Genomic DNA, 21,887 nt, shown 5'->3' on the forward strand with positions numbered 1-21,887 from the left:
ATTCTGACCTTGGCAGATGACGGTGGCTTTGTCCATGGGTGGGTGGTGGCTGTTTCTGGAGAGGCACGACTGTCCCACTGTGAGCAGTGAGAACCCGTCAAAGGAAAGATGTGGGCTGCAGGGGTGGGTGGCCTCCCGATGAAGGCTGCCATGGCTACGGCACAGAAGCCACCTGCCCCGAGTGGCTCGCAGTGGGGGCGGGGTATGGAGGCTTGAGGACAGCGAGGACAACATAGGACGTGCGCGGTTTTCCAACAGTAAGACGATGTGATCTGTGTGCGCTACGGGTTCTAGCTTTCAGTGGTGATTGCCAGGCCTGCGTGGCGCTAGGCCAGCTGTGTCGCTCTTCAATTTCTTTGCGTTCAGGGCTAAGGAGGCAATCGTGGCAGATGGATCTGAGTCCATGTGGTCTGTCCACAGGCTTGTGGGCCACCAGGATTCCGTTTGGGCTGAGATTCCAGGAGATGCAGGTAGGGTAGGCGGCAGGTGGGTGTTACCTATGCCTGGAACACTTGGGGCACTCAGATGAGGAGGAAGGCTGTGCCCTGAGATGCAGATGGCAGAGGACCGGTGCCCTGCAAGGCATGGTGAACATCTTCATGCCACTCGATTCTATGCTTTCTGATGGGCGATGGTGGATCTGCAGGGGTAAATCTTGTATTTTAACCGTGATAACTGCCATCTCCAAAAAGTACATACACACGTATGGATTTCCAGCCTGCCCTCGATGTAGCAAATGCCTTTTGGTTGGATGACATCTCATATTAATGTCTTGTGGGAGGCTCCCCCAGTTTAAGTTCACAGGTCACGGTATCCTGATAACTGACACACCGGTGGAGCTAAAAGCAAGATTTTCTCCATGAATTCTCCCTCCGGCAAACACCGCTGAATTTTTACTGTGGTCTCTGGGGCAACAAGAACGGCTGGTTCCCAGGAACATAATTTTATCTGGAAGTCATGTATGCCTTATTAACTCCTCCAATTTTTTTTTTCAAATGCTGCTCACAAGAGACTTGATTTGGAACTGCTGCAGCCTCTGCGGCCCTGCAGGCATGTCGCCCGGTTCCAGCGCGTGACAGCCCTGGCTGAGGCTGAAAGAAACGGGCTCTCCTCCCCATGCTAGGAACCCCTCGGCTGAGACTGAGCAGAAGAAACTGGATGGTTTGGGGACTTTAACTTGACAGTGTTAGATTCTAGATTTTTAACTCTCAAAAGCAAGATAATTTGATTTCAGATTTTAATTGGTTTGGACTCTAGTTCACATGAGGATGGAATCTTTGAAATGTAGTGTCGTTCTCCCCGCCCCCCAGGGTTATATTCAAATGTGTGGACTTTCTATGGATTATTCATACTATTACAGCATTTACCGCTGCCACACAGTCTCCCTGCACAGCCTGTGACACGCTGGGTTGGGTGGGGTGACCAGACATAACTGGGATGGGCAAGGGGAGAGAAGGCCAGCATTCAGCCCTGGGTATACAGTAGCTGTCTTGAGGTCGATGAGGAATCTGCTCAGATCCATTTCAGAGCCTTTTGGGGCAATACTAAGCCAGTGGTTTGTAACCCCGGCTGGGGGAAAAGAGGTTTTCAGGGTTCCCAAGCAAGGGAGTCAAGGTTAAGACTATGTACTCAAGATCTGAATCGATAAGCCATATAGCTGAGGTCGGGCCCTCCTACCGTGGCTAGCTCTGACAGGCTTTCAAAATGCTGATTTCTGGGCTCTTGCCAAGTTGTGCCCTAGCCTGTCTGGGGTGGGGCCTCAGCACCATGTCCGCATGGGTGAGGGCAGGCAGGCCGGACACGTGGCTCTTGCACTTCAGAGCCTGTCCAGGAACGGAAGGGAAATCTGGGGTCCTTGTCTGCTTCCTCTTATCAGTTAAGGGCTCTCAAGGGACCTGACACTGGGTGCCCTACGAATGCTTGAATGCTCGTCCAGCGCCTGATGTTGGCTGGTGACCCTGCAGGCCCCACTTTTCACATGTCAAGAGAACACTTCCTAATTATTCATCCCAGGATATGAATCATCCAGGGGTGAGAAACCTTTCCAAATAAATCTCCATCTCTGTGATTATTCACTCTCATTAGAGAGAGGAAAGGAGTGGCTGCTCTGAGAGGGGCTGGGAGGTGACACTGCCATGGGGAAAGGCGGGGAAGAGGGTGGGGAGGAGCAAGTGCAGGCAGGAGCAGCTCGCCCAGCCTGGGCGGCTCTGCCCCAACGGAATCAGAATGGAAAGAGGCCCCACGGGCAGCTGCCCTCTGACAGCAACTTCTGTCCGAAGCGGGGAGAGTGGGGCCTGGGGCCAGGAAGCCTGGGCTCTAGCCCTGCTCCAAACCGGAAAGTCACTTTGTTTCACTAAACCTTGGGGAGGTCCTCATCCCATTCCAGGGGGTTAGGCCTGCATGATCTTCATTGGTGGTTTCTGGTGAAACATTCTGAAATGGTAGGACCAGCTTTGGATCCATAAAAACTTGGAACCGTGCTGTGGTTAAAGCTAGCGTCAACAAAGTTTGAGGACCCACAAAGATCCAAAGCTTGGAAACAATGAATATCTCCATCAGAAAGGGCAACAGAGGAGCAAATGCACCCTCCTGCAGGGTAAGAGGGAAGTGCAAGCACATGTGCCCACACAAAAGGAGCTTCCGTGCACAAGACGGGAAGGCCTAGAAGCTGCGTGTATAATGTGGAAAAAACGACAAAAATGTGCTTATGTAAGCATGGAACAGCGAGCGCCGGACGGATAAACATGGAGTTGTAAGGAGGCTGCTTTCCAGGAAGGGGAGCAGAAGGCATGAGGGAGGCCCCTCGCTCGATTCTCTCTATACCTTTGGAAGTTCACAGCACCTGGATATTAAATCCTATTGAATCAGGGTAGGAGGCGTACAGAGAGAGGGGAAGAACTCTGAGCTCTTGACACTATCATTCTGCGTTCTGCCTCATGGGAGGCGCTCGGCCCCGTGTCTCCTAGGAAGGCACCTGGGAGTTTGGCCTGCGCCACAGGGCTGCTCCCTCTCCCTGCAGCCAGCCAGGCACACCCCCACTGCTCTGGGCCTCCACTACAATGCTTCACTCCTGCCTGGTCCCCCATGTCAGCTACTCTATCTCCAGGTCCACCTCCCCAGGCCACAAGAGCTTACCAGGCCAGGGGTCAGTGTCTGGAGGGGCTCCCCTGGGGCAGGGCCTTTGCAACCCACTGCCAGGGACTCTGCTCTCTGAGCCAGGGCAGCCCGTCCCAGAGGGCACAGGGTGGGGCGTGCACGGGACAGTGAGGCAGAGGTGGCCGTGAAGCTCCCCAGAAATCGGGGAGGGCCGCTGCGGAAGGGACGGGCTGAGGCTCACCTCCCGCAGCTTCTCCTGGGCCTCGGCCAGCGCCGCCTGCTTCTCCTGCAGCTGTGCCAAGGCGGCATTCATCCGGATCCGCTTGGGCTCCACCACGCGGTATAGGCGCCCATACAGCTGCGGGTGGACAGCCGGGCTGTGGTGGCTGCCTCCCCACTACCCCGCCCTAGGCCTCCCGCAGCATCTCCCCCCACCCTCCACTGCCCCAGGGCTGCCCGCTCACCTCCATGGCCCGCACCCACATGCACAGGGACTTGGCGGCCAGCGACACCCGTCCGATGATGTCAGGCTGGAAGTCGGGCTGGGCGCAGTAGGCCCCAATCTTCTTCAGAACCTTATCTGAGATGTTGTCTTTATCAAAGTGGATCAGGGACTTGATGAAGTTCTGCTCCCCTGGGGGGTGGAAAAGGGGGGCCTCAGCCTGAGCGCCTAGCAATTCCCAGGCGTAGCTGCCAAGGCCGGAACGTCTGACCTCATCCCGACATCCCCCCGAACCCCCAAACTTGCTCCATCCCTGGACCCTCCAAGCTGCCAGGACCTTCACCAATCTCCCTAGCTCCATCTGCCACCACTTTCCTTGGACACTCTCAGCTAAACCCCCCACCCGTCCCAACATGCACACATGCACACGCACATGTGCACACCTGCACCATCATTTCTACATGCACACACTGACATTTTAGGGCAGGGCTCACCACCAATGGCTCGCAGGCTTCATTCTACCAACACTCTGGTTTCACATTTTCTGATTCTCGTCCCTTGGGGGCCCCCAAAGGCATTGCTGTCTTTGGATTCTGACATGTGTTCCTAAATCTTTATAAAAATTTCTTTTTTTTTTTTTTTTCATAAAGATGAGTTGTTTTCTGTTACTTATGACCAAAGAATCTTAACTGCTAGAAGTCTCCTCCTTCGTACTAGGCTCTATCTGCTCTTGCGGGTCAGAGGGACGCCTCACTGGTCTCTGACGTACAGCAGATGATTTAGAAAGCGCGGTGAACTGGCATGGGTCCTGCCGTGGCTCTCTAGCTTACCTAGCTGCCTCTTGGCCTCTGCCCAAGTGGGCTCGTTGCCACGGAGAATCATGACTGCCTGCATCACGATTTCCACTTGGGCGGGGGGCCGTCCATAAGACTTGATCTCCCCTATATCCTTCTTGTTCAGGGACTCCAGGGCCTGGGCAGAGGGACTCACTTAGGGAGTAGGGCCAGAGGCGACTCAGGTAGCAGGACAGGTCCCAGCTGAGGCCTGCCCACCTCTTCCCACTTCCCCTGGGACTTGAAGGACGAAGAAGACTGGTCCCATTCCCTCCCCTGGCCTTCCTGCTCTGATACCCGCATGGCTTCCTCCAGGGCTGGCAAAGCCTCTTCTAGATCCTTCTGGGCATTGTCAGCCAGGGTCTGGCACTTGACTTCCTCGATCGCAATCTTCTCACTATTGGCTGTGACCGCCTAGGGACAAAGAGGACAGGGTTTCGTCTTCACTTCGGGCAAAGGTGGGAGCCAGTGTTTGTGGCAGTGATGAAAATGAGGAAAGGCATGAGGACAGTCACTGGGCAACTGGGAAGCCCCTGCCGTGGGTGCTGGTAGTGGTAGGGTGGGGAGTGCGGCGGGGGGCAGGGCACGGGGCTCCCCACCTTCTGCTGCTCATCCGCTTCTCGCTTCTGCTGCACGATGATGACCAGGTACTCCTCACACTGCTTCTGGAACTCAGCCACCTTTTTCTTGGCATCCTCCAGCTCCAGGGACATCACTTCGACCTTCTCTCTGGTTTCATCGATCTTAAACAGTCCCGTCCGCAGCTTGTTCGCCTGGTCCAGCAGCTCCTGCCGCTTCTCCCCCAGCAACCTGGGGTGCGGAGGAGAAGGTGCTGGGGATGCTGGGCCCCCAGAATGAGGAGCGCCCCGGATGGGTCCCCATCTCCTTTTCTTTTGCCACCACTGCCACCACCACCATCAGGTCTTTATCATTTCCTGCCTGAATCACTGCTAACAGCTTCCCAGCTGGTCTCCCTGCTTCCAGACTCTCATCCCTCTGGTTTATTCTATGTGCCGCCGCTGTCAAAGCAGTCTGTTAGATGCTGTTGTCCTCACACCCGCTCCCTCTGTGAGGTGCTCCCCACTGCTCCCCACTTGCAGTAAGCAGGGGCTGCAGCAAAGCAGCAAACACAAGCCTGTCCCCAGGGGATGGCCACCCCTCATCTCCACCCCGTTTTTCCCACATGGAAAGGAACGCGGGCTTGGTGTTGACCCAATTTCTGATTTTTAAAGAAAAGCTGGAAATCTGGATTTTTCTAAGCCTCCCATGTTGTTAAATGCTAGCAACTTATTTAAAAAGTTTTCAACACTGTACAGGCCAAAAAAAAAAAAATCTATGCAGGATTATTTTCTGGATGAAGTGAGAAAATGTGTGCGAAGGGCTCAGCACAGTGACTGGCAACTGGCCACCTTGGTGCCCAGGGAAGGCAAAGGGCTTTATTTTGCAAACTGTGGGACTGCCAGTACCTGGAATAGTGCACAGCACGTAACAGCTGCTCAGAAGTATGTTAAGCGGATAAGCAGATGATCATCATTATTACAAAAGGCTCTTTCTTCACTTTGATGGAAATACTGAACCCAATAAACTAGGTGGGTTTCTTTTTACATCTGTCTTACATCTTTCAAAGCAAATTATTGCTGTGTCATGCACATGAAAAGACACTTGATTCAGCTTAAAAAATGAATATATGATTCTCAAGAGCAGTGCCAAGCTTAGAAGACATGAAAGGCGGAGGGGAGAGGACTGGTCTCTGTCTTATTGGGCGGATATGGCACTGGCCATTGTGTGGTGCTTGGAGAAAGAAACGTCATGGCAGAGAATGAGGACAGAGCAGAGAGGGTGTAGAGAGGAGTGCTGGCCTGAGGGCCCTAGAGAAGGCCATGGGCCTAGGCGGCACCCTGGCTCTCATTAACTCCCCTGGTGGAATGAGACACCCATATCTGGGCCTCTCCACCTGGGTGCCTGGGTCCTCGAGCCCCTGGGTCCCCCACCCCCTGGGCTGGCTCCAGATATTTCCCATCCCATCATTCCAGCAAGTTCCCTGGGCCTCCCTGTCCTCCACTCCCCTTCCTACTTCTTGTATCCAGATACGAGCTCTAGGTAGTTGGTGGGTGTGACGTAGTTGTGTCTCCGAAGCTCCAGCAGCATCTTTTGAGAGTACTGTGCCACTGACCAGTGCATGGTGACGAAGATCTTGGCCACCTTCTTATGGATCTGAGGCCCGAGGAAAGGATGGGGGATGGACAAGGAGTGAAGGCCAATGGAAACCGGATGTGGGAGGGGGGCCAAGGCTGGGTGCAAGGTGGGGAGGGCTCACATTCTCCTGCGTCCCCAGGTCCACTCCCACAAGGTACTTCTCAGCCACCTCCAGTAGGGCCTCGCGGGGCCACTCTGAGAACCAGTTGATGGTTGTGCAGTTCACCAAGGCTGGATACTGGCGGATCCAGTTCCTGGGGAGGGGTTTTGAGAGGCAGTTAAGCCCCTCTGGGGAGGCAGCCTCCTCTCTTGGCCTCCTCACAGGTCCATCCACTTTTCAGGAGCCTCAGGGTCCCATCCCTGTGTCCTGATCCCGTTCCCCTCAGAGCTAGCTCAATGTGGGATTTAGGAACAGGTTCTGGCTCTAGCTGGGGATCTTGGGCAGGTGCGCTAACCCTTCGAACATCAGTTTCCTCATCTCTAAAATGGGAGTAACAGGAGGAGCTAGGGGGGCTCAGTCAACTGAGCATTTGACTCTTGAGTTCAGCTCAGGTCACAATCTTGGGTCGTGGGACTGAGCCCTGCTTTGGGCTCTGCGCTAAGCATGGAGTCTGCTTGAGATTCTCTCCCTCTGCCTCTCCACCCCCACACTTGCTTGCTCTTTTGCTCTCTCTCTCTAAAGAATAAATAAATAAAATCTTTTTAAAAATAAAATAAAATGGGAATAAGAGGAATACTAACCTGGGTTGTTACTGGATTCAATGAGGTGACACATATAAAATAGTGCAGCACCCAGTGTGCAATAAATACACCACGTACCACAAACATAAAAACACAACATGGGATCCCAAATTGCCTCTCCCTACAATTCTGTTTCCCTCCTCCTTTCTGCTGCCCTTAAAAATTGAGTCACACCAAAAATGGATCAACAGAACATGGTACATACATATAATGGACTATTATTCAGTCTTACAACAGGAAATTTTGAGGCTTTGCGGCATGCTACAACAAGGAAGAACCTTGAAGACACAATGCTGAGTGAGCTAAGCCAGATGCAAAGACAACTACTATATGATTCCACTTACATGAGCTATCTAGTCACTTGAAGAAACAGAAAGGGGCTGGTGGTTGCCAGGGGCCGGGGGTTGGGGTGGGGGGTGGCGTGGAGGAAATGAGGAATTATTCAATGGATATAGAGTTTCAATTTTGCAAGATGAGAAAGTTCTAGAAATAGAAATCTGTTGCACAATGATGTGAATATGCTTAACAACACTGAGCTATATGCTTGCAAAATGGTTACGGATGGTAAATTTTATGTTCTTTTGTTTTTGTAAAATCACAATTAAAATTTTAAAAACAAAACACAAAACAGCAGCAACAAGGTAATCTAGTCATTGGAAAAGGGAGTGGACACCTCCTCTGTAAGCAGCAGGAGCTCTGGAAAAAAGGGGAGGTCTGGGGAGAGGAGCCAGGCCATCCAGGGCGGGAGAGCCCGGATCATGTGGGAGACTCACTCGTGGAAGGCAGGGCCACCCCCCCAGAAGAGTGGGGGGCCAGGACAGGGGGAGGGAGAGGCTGTCACCAGAGTCACCTGAAGGGGTCGCCCACAGGGCTGAGGCAGAGCACGATGTGCAGATTGTTCCGCACACGCTCAATGAGGTAGGTGAAGAGGCTGTCCGAGGACTGGGACACCTGGTCGGCCTTGGCCTGCTCTGCGATAAGCATCTGGATCTGCACCAAAGCCACATGCGCACTCGAAGGGCTGCGCCACTTCCAGTGGCAGAGCCCTGGGAACCAGGGTAGGGGGGACGGCAGGGGGGGGCAGGGGAGCACCTTCAGAATAGCCCCCCTGCCCCAGGGAAGGGACTTGATGGGGGGATAGAGGGGGCAGGAGGGACGTGGGAGGGATGGAGGGGGAAGGAGGGATGTGGGGGAAGATGGAGGGGGAGGGAGGGACGTGGGGGGACGGAAGAGGGTGGCAGCTCCTTCCTCAGGAGTGAGGCTGGAAGCGGCTGGAGGGTATGGAAGGGCTGGTACCTCTTCGAATTCATCAGTCTTGTAGAGGTTGGGGACCTCACCGGAGCTCAGGATGTTGTTAATGTCCTCCAAGAAGGACTCGTCTGCGATCTGGGTGTCCACGAAAAGGAAGGATGTGGCCTTGAGCTCCACTCCCGCCTGGCGGTACAGACGCTTGATATCTGGGTCAGAGGTGGGAAGGAAGAAGGGGGGATAGGCTGACTTCAAAGTTGCCCTCCACCCCCAGCCAGCACCTGGTAGTCTAACTGCCTGTCACTCTGGGCCTCCCCCCTCCCTGTTCAGGTCACCACAGGAAGTCAGGCAGCTGACCTCGCTCCTGCCCCCAAACACCCCCCCATCACCCCCACCCCCCCCAGCTCAGGAGCCCAGCTGTACCTTCTCGGAACTCCTGCTTTCGGTAATGCTTGGTGACCTCGATCTGGAAGGTGATGTACTCGCAGATGGAAGAGGCCAAGCGGGCCAGGCTCTGGCGCCCACTGCCCCCAATGCCCACCAGGAGCATGTTGCCGCGAGGCTGTCCAATGACTCGCACGATCCGCGTGACTGGGGAGTCGAGACAAGTGCAGTGAGGTGGCCGGGCCACCTCCTGGGACCCCCAGGCCTTAAGCTAGAGACAGGGATGCCTGCAACTGAAGTCGAGGGACCCAGGGGTGTGGGGGGGGGGCCTGGTGCCTAGACAGCCACGCCACTTGGAGCAGCCACCCCGTCTGTAAGGCACCACCCTCAAGCAAAAGCTGTTGGGCCAGAAGGGAAGGCAAGTCCCTAGCCTTGCAGGGGCACAGCTGGCCATTGGAATTCCGGGATGGGGACGCAGGCGCGGTGGCTCACTGTGCTCTATGGCCTCACGGAAGAGTACCAGTTGCATTGGCACCACAGCAGGGGACAGGTTGTACTCCTTGAGCGCCGTCTCCATGGCTGCCTTCAGTACCCCCAGGTCCGTCAGGTCCTCGTACACCTTGGGCTCCCGCATGAAGTCCCCTGGGCCGAGGGAAGTGGGGCTCAGATCTCAAATCCCAGCCTTCACCCCTCCCCTCCACCATGGCCCCAGCTCTGCCCCCAGGGCACCAGCTCACCGAAGATAGGGGAACGCCTGCTGGGACAAAGATTATGAAAGGTGAGGTCAAAGAAGGAGCCCAGCTTGTCGCTGATGATGGCCATGAAGGCCTCCATGTCTGTTGCATCCACCAGCCGGTCAGAGAAGACTCTGCAGGGAGGGAATGGGCTGAGACCTGGGGACACAGAAGGGCAGCGGGCAGGGGCAGGGGGCGGGGCACAGGCATTGCACCTGAAACACTCATGGATCCAAAGTCTTGTGATGCTAGACTTGGTGTCGTGAAAGTCCTTGTTGGCTCTGAGCATGCCCTGGAACACCTGGGGAAGGGGCGTGGCCAGTGGGTGGGCGATGTAGAGGCCCTCTAAGGCTCTAGGGGGAAGGGGCAGGCTGATCTAGGGGGGGTACTGAGCCTAGAACCCTCCCTATGAGGGGAGGGAAGGCCTCCATTGAGGCAGGGTGAGAGGCCAGAGTGTCACCTTGGAGATGTCACGGAGGTTAAAGAGGTAGTGGATCTTGGCGGGCGTGGGCAGGAAGCGCTGCACCACTGTGTTGTACACGTCCAATGTGGCTTCGGTCACCACGTTCCCGATGGGCTTCACCTCCTCCTCAAAGTCCTGAAGCTTCTGATTGATCATGGTGCCAAATATCTGGATGATCTGGGACTCCTAGGAACAGGCCCCCATACTCACCTCCTTCTAGCCGCCGCTGGGACCCCAATGAGGGGAGCACAGTGCCAGGGTGAAGGGCCACTCAAAGGGGCACCAGAAAACCCCACAGGATCAAGAGAAATAATGTTTGTGTGCAAGATTTAAAAATCACAATCAGGGCTGCCCGGGGGGCTCAGCGGTTTAGCACCGCCTTCAGCCTGGGACGTGATCCTGGAGACCTGGGATGGAGTCCCACATCGGGCTCCCTGCATGGAGCCTGCTTCTCCCTCTGCCTGTGTCTCTGCCTCTCTCTGTGTGTGTGTCTCTCATGAATAAATAAATAAAATCTTTTTAAAAAAAGTTTAAAAACATAAAATTAAAAAAAATAAAAATCACAATCAATGCAGGATATCCACAACGGACAAATCCCAATATATTATATGCAGAGGGCTCAGGATTGTTGCTTCCTTTTGCCTTGGGCTCTAGTATTGCCAGCAACTCTCGACGCCAAGCTCATGTGTGTAAAATCGTGGTGCTTGTTCACCATGAATTTTTGGCATCAGCTGCTTTCATGTTGCATTAAAATGTAATTTATCTTGATTCCCGAGGCTTTGGGGGGGCACCCCTGGGAGCCTTGCTCACCTCCCCAAATCCTGGCGCTGTTCTGGGCTGCCAGCTGTAGGATCTTTTTTTTTTTTTTTTAAGATTTTTTATTTATTTATTCATAGAGACAGAGAGAGAGAGGGGCACAGAGACACAGGCAGAGGGAGAAGCAGGCTCCATGCACCGGGAGCCCGACGTGGGACTCATTCCCGGGTCTCCAGGATCACGCCCTGGGCTGGAGGCGGGGAGGCGGCGCTAAACCGCTGTGCCACCAGGGCTGCCCCCAGCTGTAGGATTTATCTTCCTTTGTCTACTTGGGCCCCCTGAGCTATCTGCCCACAGGGGCCACTGGGACCCTCAGGCTTCACATTCCAGAGACTGCAGCTAAAGCTTGCTTCCTGTAGCTTTCATGGCTCAGGAGAAGCTAGGGCTCCCACAGTAGCAGCCTTCCCCCCACAACCCATACACACGTCTACTCAGGGGTCTCCCGGCCCCCCTGGATCTGCCCCCTTGTTCTCTGGGACACGGGTGATTTTGCCTCTTACAGTACCCGCATTCCCCCATGGCCCCCACTGCCCCCTCACTGTGGGGAAGGTCATGTTGATGATGTTGAAGCGACTCTGCAGCCTCGGAGAGATGACAGTGCGTCCGCCCCCAGGGGGACCCATGGCGGCCATCAGGAACATGTCCTGGGGAGCAGAGATGGTCAGTTGGGTGGGAAGAGACAGGGGAGGGAATAAGGAGGGTGTCAGAGGAGCCGGAGGAGGGGAGTAAAGGGAGTGAGGATGTGTAGAGGGGAAGAAGGGCTGGGACAGAAGGGTGCAGGGAAGGTGAGGGAAGGAAGGGATCGGGGTCATTTCCTTTAGAATTCTCAAAGCATCATATTTCTTTGTCATTCACTATGATCCATGTACCAAAAACAGAAAATACAGGTAAAGTTAAAGAATATTTTCTAGCCTTCACCTTTTTCTCCTTTTCTCTGTGTGTGTGTGTGTGCACGCGCATGTGGAACGTGTGTGTGTTCTTTCTCAGAAACAGAAGAATATGCTAAGTGTTAGGAGAGTTTCTGGCCCCAAGTGCCAGATGGACGGGCCCCAGCAGTGAGGATGGAAGGGTTGCTGCCCATGGATTTGGGAGAAGGAGTCAAACAAGATGCTCAGAATCTCGGGGGAGCAGAGCTTGGCTGGAGGGAGATGCTGGAAACATGGGGGAATGGGGACCCCAGGCACTTGGGCTGTTGGGGGCGGCAGCAAGGTTGGCATGTGAGCTCACGGAAGGAGCAGAAGGGAGAGCAGAAGATCGTGAGGTCCCAAAGCACAGGGCAGAGTCCCCAAGGAGAGTCGATAATAGGGACGGACAATGTCTGGGTGGAGAGGAACCCAGGTTACAGGATTCTTTCGGGGGGTCCCCGGGCATGGGAACTGACCCTGCCATGGCAGGGAACAGAGGCCTGAAGAGCAAAGTCTTGGGAGGCTTACTCTGATGTACTTGATGGTCTGCTTGGAACGATCATACCAGAAGCCATAGTCGATCCAGAGGCGAATCAGTTCAAGGGGTGGCTGAGACCCAAAGGTGTCCTTGGCTGGCATGTTCAGGTCATCCATAAAGGTGATCATGCTTTTTCCCCCAAATGGCACGTAGACACCCTTGGTTCGCTTCTCTACCCTGCTCTCAATGATGCTCTGCACATTATTGGATGTGGTCTGGTGGAAGGGGGGGAACAGGAGGAGGGCTGGGGTCTCACAGGAGAAAGACAGGGTTCAGAAGCAGTGTGGCCAGGCCCGGGACCCCAAGGGAGGGCCAAAGGCAGGCAGAGCCAGGGTCCCCGGCTGCACACCTGCGCAGACATGTTGACCGTGAGCACCGACCACTGGATGGAGGGCAAGGACTGCAGAACACTCTGGGCGATGGATGTCTTTCCCGTTCCCACGGGGCCCACCAGCAGGATGGGGTTCTGGTTGGCCACCAAGGTGCTCACCAGATAGTTGTAGCGAACAGTGTCAACAGTAGGCACCATGATCTTATAGAAGGGGGAGCTGGAGAGGAAGGTGAGCACTGTCCAAGGGCCCGGGCCACTCCTTTCCTGCTCCCGCTCTCCTTTGCCTCACCCGTCACCAACCCTGACCCCCGCAGAGCAGGCGTCCTCCTTCCCTCCTTAAGAACCCTGTCCTCGCCCTCTAGACCCTGCTGCCCCCCATCCGGGAGCCCCCCTCCCTCCTATAGCTCCCTTTTGCTTCTGGCCACATCTCCCACCAACCATAGCCCCAAGGCCGGCCCACCTGGGGCCTGCTCTCACTTGGGAGGGTAGCGCCAACTCTTAGGAAGCTTGCCCTCAAAGGATGTCCAGTTCCGCATCTTGGGATCCACAAAGTATTCGTACACCGTGTCCTGAGGAGGGAATGTGTGTGAGGCTACCATGGCCTTCATTAGTTCTCTGCAGCCCGGCAGGGGTGCCCACGGCCCACTGGGTGAGAAAGCAGCGTTGGCAGGCTGAAACCCCGGCAGAGCGTGGTTTCAGGGGTACTGCAGAGTTCTGAAAAAATAGGACACCGAGGGGGCGCCTGGGGCCTGGGTGGCTCAGTCCGTTGGGCATCGGCCTTTATCTCGGGTTGTGGTCCCCAGGATCCTGGGGTCAAGCCCTGCATCCCTGGGCTCGACCTGCTCAGTGGGAAGCCTGCTCCTCCCTCTCCCTCTCCCTTTTTCCCTCCCCCCTGCTTGTACTGTCTGTGTGTGTGTGTGTCAAATAAATAAATAAAATCTTAACAACAATGAAAAAAATAGGATGCTAGGAGAGCTGGGCCCAAGCGTCCTGACCTTATTGGGAAAGGAGCCCTCAATCTCCCGGAGGTAACTGTCGATCTTCTTGCGTCCCTCCTCATCCACGGAGGCGCACACTGACCAGATCATGCTGAATACAAAGGTCAGCTCCACCATGGAGATGTAGTTTTCACCATCGGCTGGGTTCACCTGGATGGGAGGAGGGAAGGGGAAGTAGCCTCCTCTTTCTGTAAGAGATGAGGGTGCGGGAGGGTGGGGTTGTCTATCCTGACAGATCACTGCAAGGGCGTGGAGTTCTCCCTTCCTGCTCTGCTTGTAAAACCACGTTGTTGTGGATGACCTGGATTTAAAACACTGAGGTAAGCCTGAAACTTCTCATAGCTCAGCAGTCACCCCAAGTCTCCTCTCTGCTGTTCTGTAAAGACACGGTGTCAGGGTGCAGTCAGCTGAGTGTCCTCTTGGTTTCATCTTGGGTCATGATCTCGGGGTCGTGAGATTGAGCCCTGCATCAGGCTCTGCACTGAGCAGGGAGTCTGCTTGACATTCTCCCCCTCCCTCTGCCCCTTCCCCTGCTCATGCTCTCTCTCCCGCTCTCACTCTCTCTCTCTCAAATAAATAAGTAAATAAAATCTTAAAAAAAAAAAAAAGACACAGCAGAGATGTCACCACACCATATCTACCCTAAAGAAGCGCCAAAGGCGCTCAAGGAGATAGGTCCAGGGGCATCTGCGGTGTCTTCTTTGTAAGTGCAAAAAATTGGAGATAACCTACACGTCCACCAGTAGAGGGATGGAAAAATAAAATGCCGTGTTCTGTGGTGGAATAGTATACAGTGGTTATGAGCAATGAAATCAATCTACACGGAGCAACGCAGAACTCAAAACCACATTGCCGCTTAGTAAGCATTTTGCAAACGCGCTATGTAACATGATATGGTTTTCAAATACCATATCATGGTATTTGGGGCCATGATAGGGCTTGGGCCACCTATTGACTTGCACATAAATATGTACATAAAAGTTCTGTAACAGGGATCCCTGGGTGGCGCAGCGGTTTAGCGCTTGCCTTTGGCCCAGGCCGCGATCCTGGAGACCCGGGATCCAATCCCACGTCGGGCTCCCGGTGCATGGAGCCTGCCTCTCCCTCTGCCTATGTCTCTGCCTCTCTCTCTCTCTCTCTCTGTGTGTGACTATCATAAAAAATAAATAAATAAATAGTTCTGTAACAATACTACAAACACACTGCAGTGGTTACTTGTGTAGAGCAGGGGAGGTGGCAGGGGGCAGGCCAGGATTGGGAGGGGAGGGTGACCCAACCAGACTTGAGCTTTTTTATATGAAAATTTTTAACTTTTATAAAGGAAATTAGATTCAACTATCACTTGTGTAATGCAAAATGAATCTAAAAAAATGAAAATTTTAATTTAAAATGGACCACGTTCGCGGCAGAAACAGCATGTTTGTTTATTTTTAAGTAAGCTGCACGCCCAACGTAGGATTTGAACTTATGACCTTGAGATCAAGAGTCACACACTCCACAGACCCAGCCAGCCGGGGGCACCCCCAGAAATAGCGTGTGTAGACTCCTGCTCTCAACACCCACCCCAAGGGCAGGTGGCAGGTGCTGCTGACACAGGGGGTGTGGAACACACAAGGCTGTCTCGGGGACGGTGGCATCTGCAACCTGCCACAGGCATGAGTAGGGAGCTCTTGAGGATGGGTTCTGAACTCACATACCTAGAACTACAGATAACATGACACACAAGTTGTTGTCCAATCCAGAATATTGGATTGGGGCCCAGAATAACCCTCAATCACGAGACGTAGGTGGGAAACCATAGGAAACTTTACTGTCCATCACATTTGATGTGGGGTCCTTAGTCGGCTCTTCTAGCTTAGCTCAGCACACAGCTCACCTCACCCCCTCTCCCCTCCCGACCCCACTCTGGCCTGCCCTCCCCAGTACCCCTGTGCCACCATCACTCTACCACGGGCCTTGTTCTGTCCCTTGCCTTCCTAGTTCATCTAGAGAGTTTCAATTTAGATTAACTGTACCAGGAACGGCACATACTGTTGTCCTCTAACTTCATATTAACAGCCTGGTTACCTGGCACTGTCCTTATAAACAAGAGGAACCGTTTCTAGGCAGTGATTTAATCTCAGAAAAATATCCAGTTTTGGTCCTCACCCCACAATCCTAAACTGAACAACATTTTTCCTAAATATCAGTCAGCCTGAAAATTTCGGAAACCCCCTTGTCAGAGGAGGCTGGGGGCTCCGTCCAGCTGAAACAGCATCCCAAGGCCTCCCCTATTCCAAAATTTAATATATATTTTTTGAAAGGATGGAGAAATGAAGAACCAAATGAACTACCCTCCCAAAATAATGGTCAGAGATCATAGTGAGATTTCACTGTGTACGTAATAAGCAAGTCCGAGTCCTGAGTCTGGCCCTCCACGACCGGCACGCACATGCACACGCACACCCTGCACTGTGCCACCATGGGTGAGGTCACCCTCTGGAGGTCCCTGTTCCACTCAAGTCTATTCAAACTGAGGCTGAGACACACCATGTCCAGAGGTTGTTCCCATGAGATCATGAGCCCTTCCTGCCCTGGCTCTGCTCCAACCCCGCTCACCCCATTCTCCGGTGTGGCCAGGGCTGAGTATAGCTTGCAGAGGGAGACAATCCCGCTGTATTCCGGTAGGGGCACCAGCTCAGTGCAATTGTCTTTCTTGAAGGCCAGCATCTTGTTGATGAACTTCTCAAACATGCGCTGCAGGGGCTCCACCTCAGTCTGCAGGCAAACAAGAAGGGTTCTGCAATCGCTCTTCGCGCCTCGGGCCACATGGGCTCCTCTCCCTCCCACAGCTCCCTTCAGACCTTTGGCCTCTTATCCAGCCAGGACTGCACATATGGCTTCCAGCCCAGGTCGGTGTAGTCAGTGTAGACCATCCCGCAGCGGGAAACGGTGGCAGGAGAGGCCATGGCCAAGTTCTCCACTTCAAACACAAGAGACACCTATGGAGATATTTTGTCAGAGCTTCATCTTTCCCACCACTCGACCCCCAGTGAGAGAAACACCCAGAGGTCCCAAAATGTCTCTATCCAAGTGCCAGGTGTGGCAGGATGAATAAAGAAGGAAGGTTTACAAACGACTGGCTTTTTAAAAAGAATTTAGGGCTCTTTCAAGGTCAAGCTTACGCAAGACCACTCTCTGGCTGCACCAAGTGGATGGATGCAGCCCAAGAATCCAGAACCCCAGGCAAACAAGGGAAGGTGGTGTCCCCGCAGGTCCTTGGGGTCTGCATCACTGTGCACAGGGCTTCCTGGTACACAGGCTTCTCTTCTAACAGTTGTCCTCACAGCCGCTGGGATACTCTCCCTCAGCCACAGGTCTCTCTGAATCCAGGTGTTCTCTTCACCCCACCCCCAGAACCTTTCTCTCTGGGGGTGCCCCTGCCCCACTACCAGCCCTGCTGGGTCCGCACCTGCTCAGGCATCGCGATGCGCTCCCCATTGATGAGGGTGAGGACTTTGTTGTCGTCCATGACCGAGTTCATGCTCTCGATCCACAGCGTGTCCACGGGGCCGTCGAAAAGGATCCACTTCTCATCCGGCTTCTCATCTTGGCAGGAGGAAGATGGTCAGGAAGCCAGACCTACTTTCCCCAGATACCTCCCCCTCCACATCCCACACATTCATCTCCTCAGGGATGTGAGCACGTGCCTCCTGGTACCTCAGCACTCCCCAGGCATCTTCCCCCCAAATGTGGACTTCCTAGCCCCAGACCATCCCCCCACTCGCCCCCAAGACTCAGGCACCTGCCTGCCCACCCCATGGCCCTCTGGGCACCTGCGCATGCTGTCCGCATGACGCTGGACAGGACGCCATCTGTCCACTCGTTAGTGTTGAGGTCATATTCCCCATACAACTCCCCTAGGGACAGCGCCTTTGGGTTCAGAGGGAACTCCTAAAGGGACAAGGGGGTGGGGTGTGCGTTGAGCGGCTGGCAGACACCAAGGCCAAGGTCTCCGTCTACTTCCACCCCCACCATCTCCATTTGCCCTTGGGTCTCCCATCTGTCCCAGAAACCCCTCCTGGCTCCCAGCCCTGCCCTCCTGGACCACACTGCGCCCCTGGTCCCCGCACCCCCAATACCCCCACCCCGCCACCACGGTCTGCCCACCCAGCTGGCCTCCTCCAGGCGCTTCACTGTCCCAGCTCAGTACCCTGACGATGTTGAAGTTGGGCTCTCCGGCGCGGCACAAGTTGGACAGGGAGGATTGGAGGACACGCCACGAGGTGGTCTTGCCACTGCCCGTGCAGCCCACAATCATGGTGGAATGGCGGGAGTTCTTGGTCTCATACAGCTGGATGACCTTGGTGAGGGTGAACAGTGTGCTCTGCAGGCCCATGTCATGGATCTCCTGCTCGATGGTCTCCCGCAGCTGAGAGAAGTGAAGATACACAGACATGGAAGAGAAAGCCAGGGGCCAAGAACGACTCTCAAACCACCCCCTGCCCATCGCCGCCATCCAGGGTGGGGGGTGTCACTTTCGGGCTGTTAGAAACGGCTCCAGGGCCCCTGAGCTCCAGCCACCACACACTCAGGAGCAAGCCAGCTCACTGAAGGGCAGAGACCCCAAAGGGTCTGCTCTGGGCCTCAGTGTCCTCCTCCACTAAATGGGAGTGATGAGGGCGCATTCCTTGTCAGGGTGTTGTGTCATCTCCCTGCTTTCACCCCCTCCCACCCCAGAATCTTTCTTGTTTCTTGCCAGCTTAGTGACACATTTACAAGGATATATTCTAACCAGTACGTTAGTGGTTTCGAGTGAAAGGATCATCCAGGGTATCTAAACCATTGATCCACCAGAGAAGATAATTCCTGTACTTTGGAGAATCGTCTTCCCTCCCACCCCTTCGGTCCTACTGTTCTGACACGGCTCCTGCTCTGGCAACCTCTCCACACCCCTGAGGAGGGTAGAAATGTAGAGGCAGGAGGGGCGGATGGGTGCAGAGAAAGTAGGAAGGCTCTGGGGGCTCCATAGAGTCAGAGACCCGCTGAGTCAGGAGCGTGGGGGCCGCAGCAAGAGTGCGGTGTTGGAGTAGGTCTACATGGTTTCGTGGATAAGGAGGCCCGGACTGTGGATGGAACAGGGCCTGGGAGCCAAGCATCCAGCACCTGCACCCACATGCCCATGTGAGGTCGGTGAGGGTAACGAGGAGCAGATACCTTGCCGTAGTCAATGACAGGCAGCTCGACGTTGGGGAACAGATCTTGCACGATGGCATTGAAGAGAGGCATGTCACCCGAGGTTAGCTTGGCAATGTTCATGTCCCGCATCGAGAGCAGCAGAACCTGGATGGGGAAAGATGAAGCCTCCGGCCTGAGGAACCAGGGCCTAGGCACCCACCAGGCCCTCCCTCTGTAAAGGGCTGAACAAGGCACACACCTGAGTGAGTCGTCAGCAGTATGACAGGCAACGTGGGGAACAGGCAGAAGGGTGGGGGGGTCTTGATCTGGGGAAGGGATCTGCAGAGCTTTGGTGGAGGCACCAGGGGACCAGTGACTGTGGAGGGTATGGCCCAAGGGCTGGGGCCCCGATCTACCTCTTCATCAGACAGATCCGGTTGCAGGCGGCGCTTCTTGCCGGCGTAGCGCAGGAGGGACGTGAGAGCACGCAGGCCAAAGTCATAGTGGTCCTGCCTGGAGAGCTGCTGCACAGCCAGCGAGTAGAGTGTGTACACTTTCTTGGCCAGAATCTGGGGAAGGAACACAGAGAGGGAAATCTCGACCTCCCCAGCAGCCTCCTGCCTCCACAGGGACTATTAGCAGCCAGCCCTGGGATGCAGGGTGGCTGGCTGCAACCTGTGGACAATCCCAAGGAGAAGATGTTGGGAATGGTGGCAACACGGATCAGGGACTTGACCGAGGGGAGGCCTCTGCACCCCATGGACAGCAACCAAGACGTTCCATGGAGGACAGGCCGGCTGTGAGTCTCCTGGGGCGCCTCCGTGTGGGAGTCACCGTGGAAGGGAAGCAAGATAATCAATGCCAGGACATCGAGGGCATACCTTACAGTTGCCAAAGCCCTCCCCAAAGAGGATAATCTCTGCGATAAGAGTAGAATCAGGCACCACCATGGCGATGGGGCGGAACATGGATTTCAGGTTATCCGGCAGCTCCGTGCGACCAGCATAGCCTGGAAAACAGTGAGTTTATTTAGAACCCAGACCACTCCCCACAGACCCACTTCTCACTCGGCCCTGTTCTCCCCAACCCTAGCTCGCCCCCCGCCCCCCCCCTGATTCCTCAGCTCCAGCTCCAGGGTCTCCCCTCCTCCGGGGGGGGGCGGGGGCTCAGTCCAATCCCTGGTCCTCTCCTTCCTTTCTACGCGGCCCTGTTTCAAACTCAGATCACAGAGCTGACAATCTCCCACCTCTCCGAGCACGTGCATAACTCACGGCAGCCCGTGTCCTCACCACCCATCTCTCTGACTCATTTCAGTACTTGAGCCCCTTCCTGTTGGCCCTGCAGATCCCTCCCCAGGGCCCATCCTAGGGAGCACAGAATCCTCTGCATTCTGTGGAGATCCCTCATGTCTGCAAAAGGGGTGGCAGGTCGACCAGAACTTAGGGAGCAGGTCCAGCAGGGGGATGGCAAAGTATCCCAGAGGACTGGGGTGGGTGTAGACACAAATGGTTATCCACCCGTTTAGGGCAGCCAGGAAGACTGCCTCCCCTCCTCCAGAAAGTTGGATGTTTACCCTCCTATCATGCTTTCTTGTCCTTAGCCACCTTCCACTTGGGCTAAACATGCTTCCCTGGGAGGGGGGCAGCATGCAGCTATTTGCCCTGGACACCCAGTTCCGCTCCCCACCCCATACCAGGGTTCATGGTGATAAAGATCCCACAGGACCACACCAGGTTTATTTCAAAGCCCTCAAAGTAGAAGCGGGTGAGGCTGGCGGCCAGGGCAGACAGGATGGACAGGATCTGCTGGGCCACCACTGACAGCACCTCCACGTTGATGCGGTTAAACTCATCAAAGCAGCCCCAGGCGCCGGTCTGTGGATGGGAGGCAGAGTCGCTGGGGCCAGAGAAGTAGTGGCCCCTCCAATGGGGAGGCACTGGGAACCGTGGCTAGCATAGCCTGCCTGAAATGTCCTGATGGGTGTGGGGGTCTCTAAAACATCTGTGCTTGGCCAGGGAGAGGGCAGTGGGGTGGCATGTAGCCCCATGGCAGTCTATGGCCAGAACTTCCTGGCCAGACGGGACAATCTCAGAGAGTGCTAGAGCAGGTGGGGGCTGGGAAGAGCCCAGGGTGGGGAATTTGTGAGCACGGAAGCCTGTTCCCTGAACCGGTTGATATGCGCTACCTCATTGAGCCCTGACATCATTCAGGTTTTCAAATAAGCAGAAATTAAGCCTGAGCGAAGCTCCGGGAGGCACAGGGACCTGAGGGGATGACCTGAAGGATGAGGTGGTGGATGTGACAAAGCAGGGAATTGCACTGGGATTTAGCTGACCTTCTGGGACTGTACCATACATATGGGGCCTCTGGGTTGGGGTTCGGGGTATGGACCTGGGCCAGGCCTGAGTACATCCTGCCCATGGACTTATAATCCAGGCCCTCGGAGCAGTTGACCACGATGACGTATATGCCAAGCGCCTTGCCCAGATCCTTGACGGTCTCCGTCTTGCCTGTGCCTGCAGGACCTTTAGGGGAGCCCCCCCGATGCAGGTGCAGTGCTGTGGTCAGCGTCATGTAACACCTGCCAATTGAGGGCAAGAGTGGGTCAGACTCCTAGCAGCATCCCCACAGCATCTGCCGCCCTGCCCCGCCACCGTGTCATGGCACCCAGCCCACCTGTCTGTCAGGGGGGTGATGACGAGCCGGCCAGAGTTGCCCAAGTACTCATAACTGTACTGGAACTGCGTGTTGGTCTGGCGGATCATACAGTCGTCCAGATCCTGGAGAAACGGGGGCGGGGGGTGCTTGCAGGAGCCAGAGGGCCGACTGGGAGGCGGGAAGGCTACCATTACAAGAACAGGGGTTCTGTTTGGACTGCGGAGGGTTCATGGCCCGGATGAACAGTGGGTTTCATGCTGCACGACCCCCTTCCCCAATGTACACAGCAGCTGCCTGCAGTCTCTCTGGGCCCAGTCAAGTGACAGTCATGGTGGGCACCACCAAAA

General features: G+C 55.0%; 1 protein-coding gene and 1 long non-coding RNA gene across 4 annotated transcripts in view; one reads left to right on the forward strand and one right to left on the reverse strand.

Annotated features, from left to right (window-relative positions):
* DNAH2 (dynein axonemal heavy chain 2) overlaps window positions 1–21,887 on the reverse strand; it is an 87,907-nt gene that overhangs the window by 20,682 nt on the left and 45,338 nt on the right. For all 3 annotated transcript variants that reach the window (XR_013376620.1, XM_077892768.1, XM_077892767.1), the window contains 30 exons: window positions 21,559–21,662; window positions 21,274–21,463; window positions 20,576–20,756; window positions 19,764–19,891; window positions 19,299–19,451; window positions 18,922–19,047; window positions 17,918–18,136; window positions 17,541–17,658; window positions 17,177–17,313; window positions 16,569–16,706; window positions 16,324–16,482; window positions 13,723–13,875; window positions 13,205–13,296; window positions 12,746–12,944; window positions 12,387–12,611; window positions 11,493–11,597; window positions 10,135–10,323; window positions 9,890–9,975; window positions 9,678–9,808; window positions 9,433–9,582; window positions 8,980–9,147; window positions 8,605–8,765; window positions 8,159–8,298; window positions 6,689–6,821; window positions 6,446–6,585; window positions 4,971–5,181; window positions 4,669–4,785; window positions 4,369–4,510; window positions 3,561–3,730; window positions 3,338–3,454 (listed from right to left, as the gene is read on the reverse strand). Coding sequence is in view for 2 of the 3 variants with exons in the window: in XM_077892768.1 (XP_077748894.1) it covers window positions 3,338–3,454; window positions 3,561–3,730; window positions 4,369–4,510; window positions 4,669–4,785; window positions 4,971–5,181; window positions 6,446–6,585; window positions 6,689–6,821; window positions 8,159–8,298; window positions 8,605–8,765; window positions 8,980–9,147; window positions 9,433–9,582; window positions 9,678–9,808; window positions 9,890–9,975; window positions 10,135–10,323; window positions 11,493–11,597; window positions 12,387–12,611; window positions 12,746–12,944; window positions 13,205–13,296; window positions 13,723–13,875; window positions 16,324–16,482; window positions 16,569–16,706; window positions 17,177–17,313; window positions 17,541–17,658; window positions 17,918–18,136; window positions 18,922–19,047; window positions 19,299–19,451; window positions 19,764–19,891; window positions 20,576–20,756; window positions 21,274–21,463; window positions 21,559–21,662 (4,482 nt within the window). In the remaining variant the exon portion in view is untranslated. The remainder of the gene's footprint in view (window positions 1–3,337; window positions 3,455–3,560; window positions 3,731–4,368; window positions 4,511–4,668; window positions 4,786–4,970; window positions 5,182–6,445; window positions 6,586–6,688; window positions 6,822–8,158; window positions 8,299–8,604; window positions 8,766–8,979; window positions 9,148–9,432; window positions 9,583–9,677; window positions 9,809–9,889; window positions 9,976–10,134; window positions 10,324–11,492; window positions 11,598–12,386; window positions 12,612–12,745; window positions 12,945–13,204; window positions 13,297–13,722; window positions 13,876–16,323; window positions 16,483–16,568; window positions 16,707–17,176; window positions 17,314–17,540; window positions 17,659–17,917; window positions 18,137–18,921; window positions 19,048–19,298; window positions 19,452–19,763; window positions 19,892–20,575; window positions 20,757–21,273; window positions 21,464–21,558; window positions 21,663–21,887) is intronic.
* On the forward strand, window positions 73–1,233 carry LOC144310991 (uncharacterized). Its single transcript, XR_013376624.1, has 2 exons — window positions 73–470; window positions 1,010–1,233. It is a non-coding gene; the product is annotated as an uncharacterized LOC144310991 (long non-coding RNA).

Source organism: Canis aureus, chromosome 3, assembly GCF_053574225.1.
Source record: "Canis aureus isolate CA01 chromosome 3, VMU_Caureus_v.1.0, whole genome shotgun sequence".
Taxonomy (NCBI): Eukaryota; Metazoa; Chordata; class Mammalia; order Carnivora; family Canidae; genus Canis; species Canis aureus.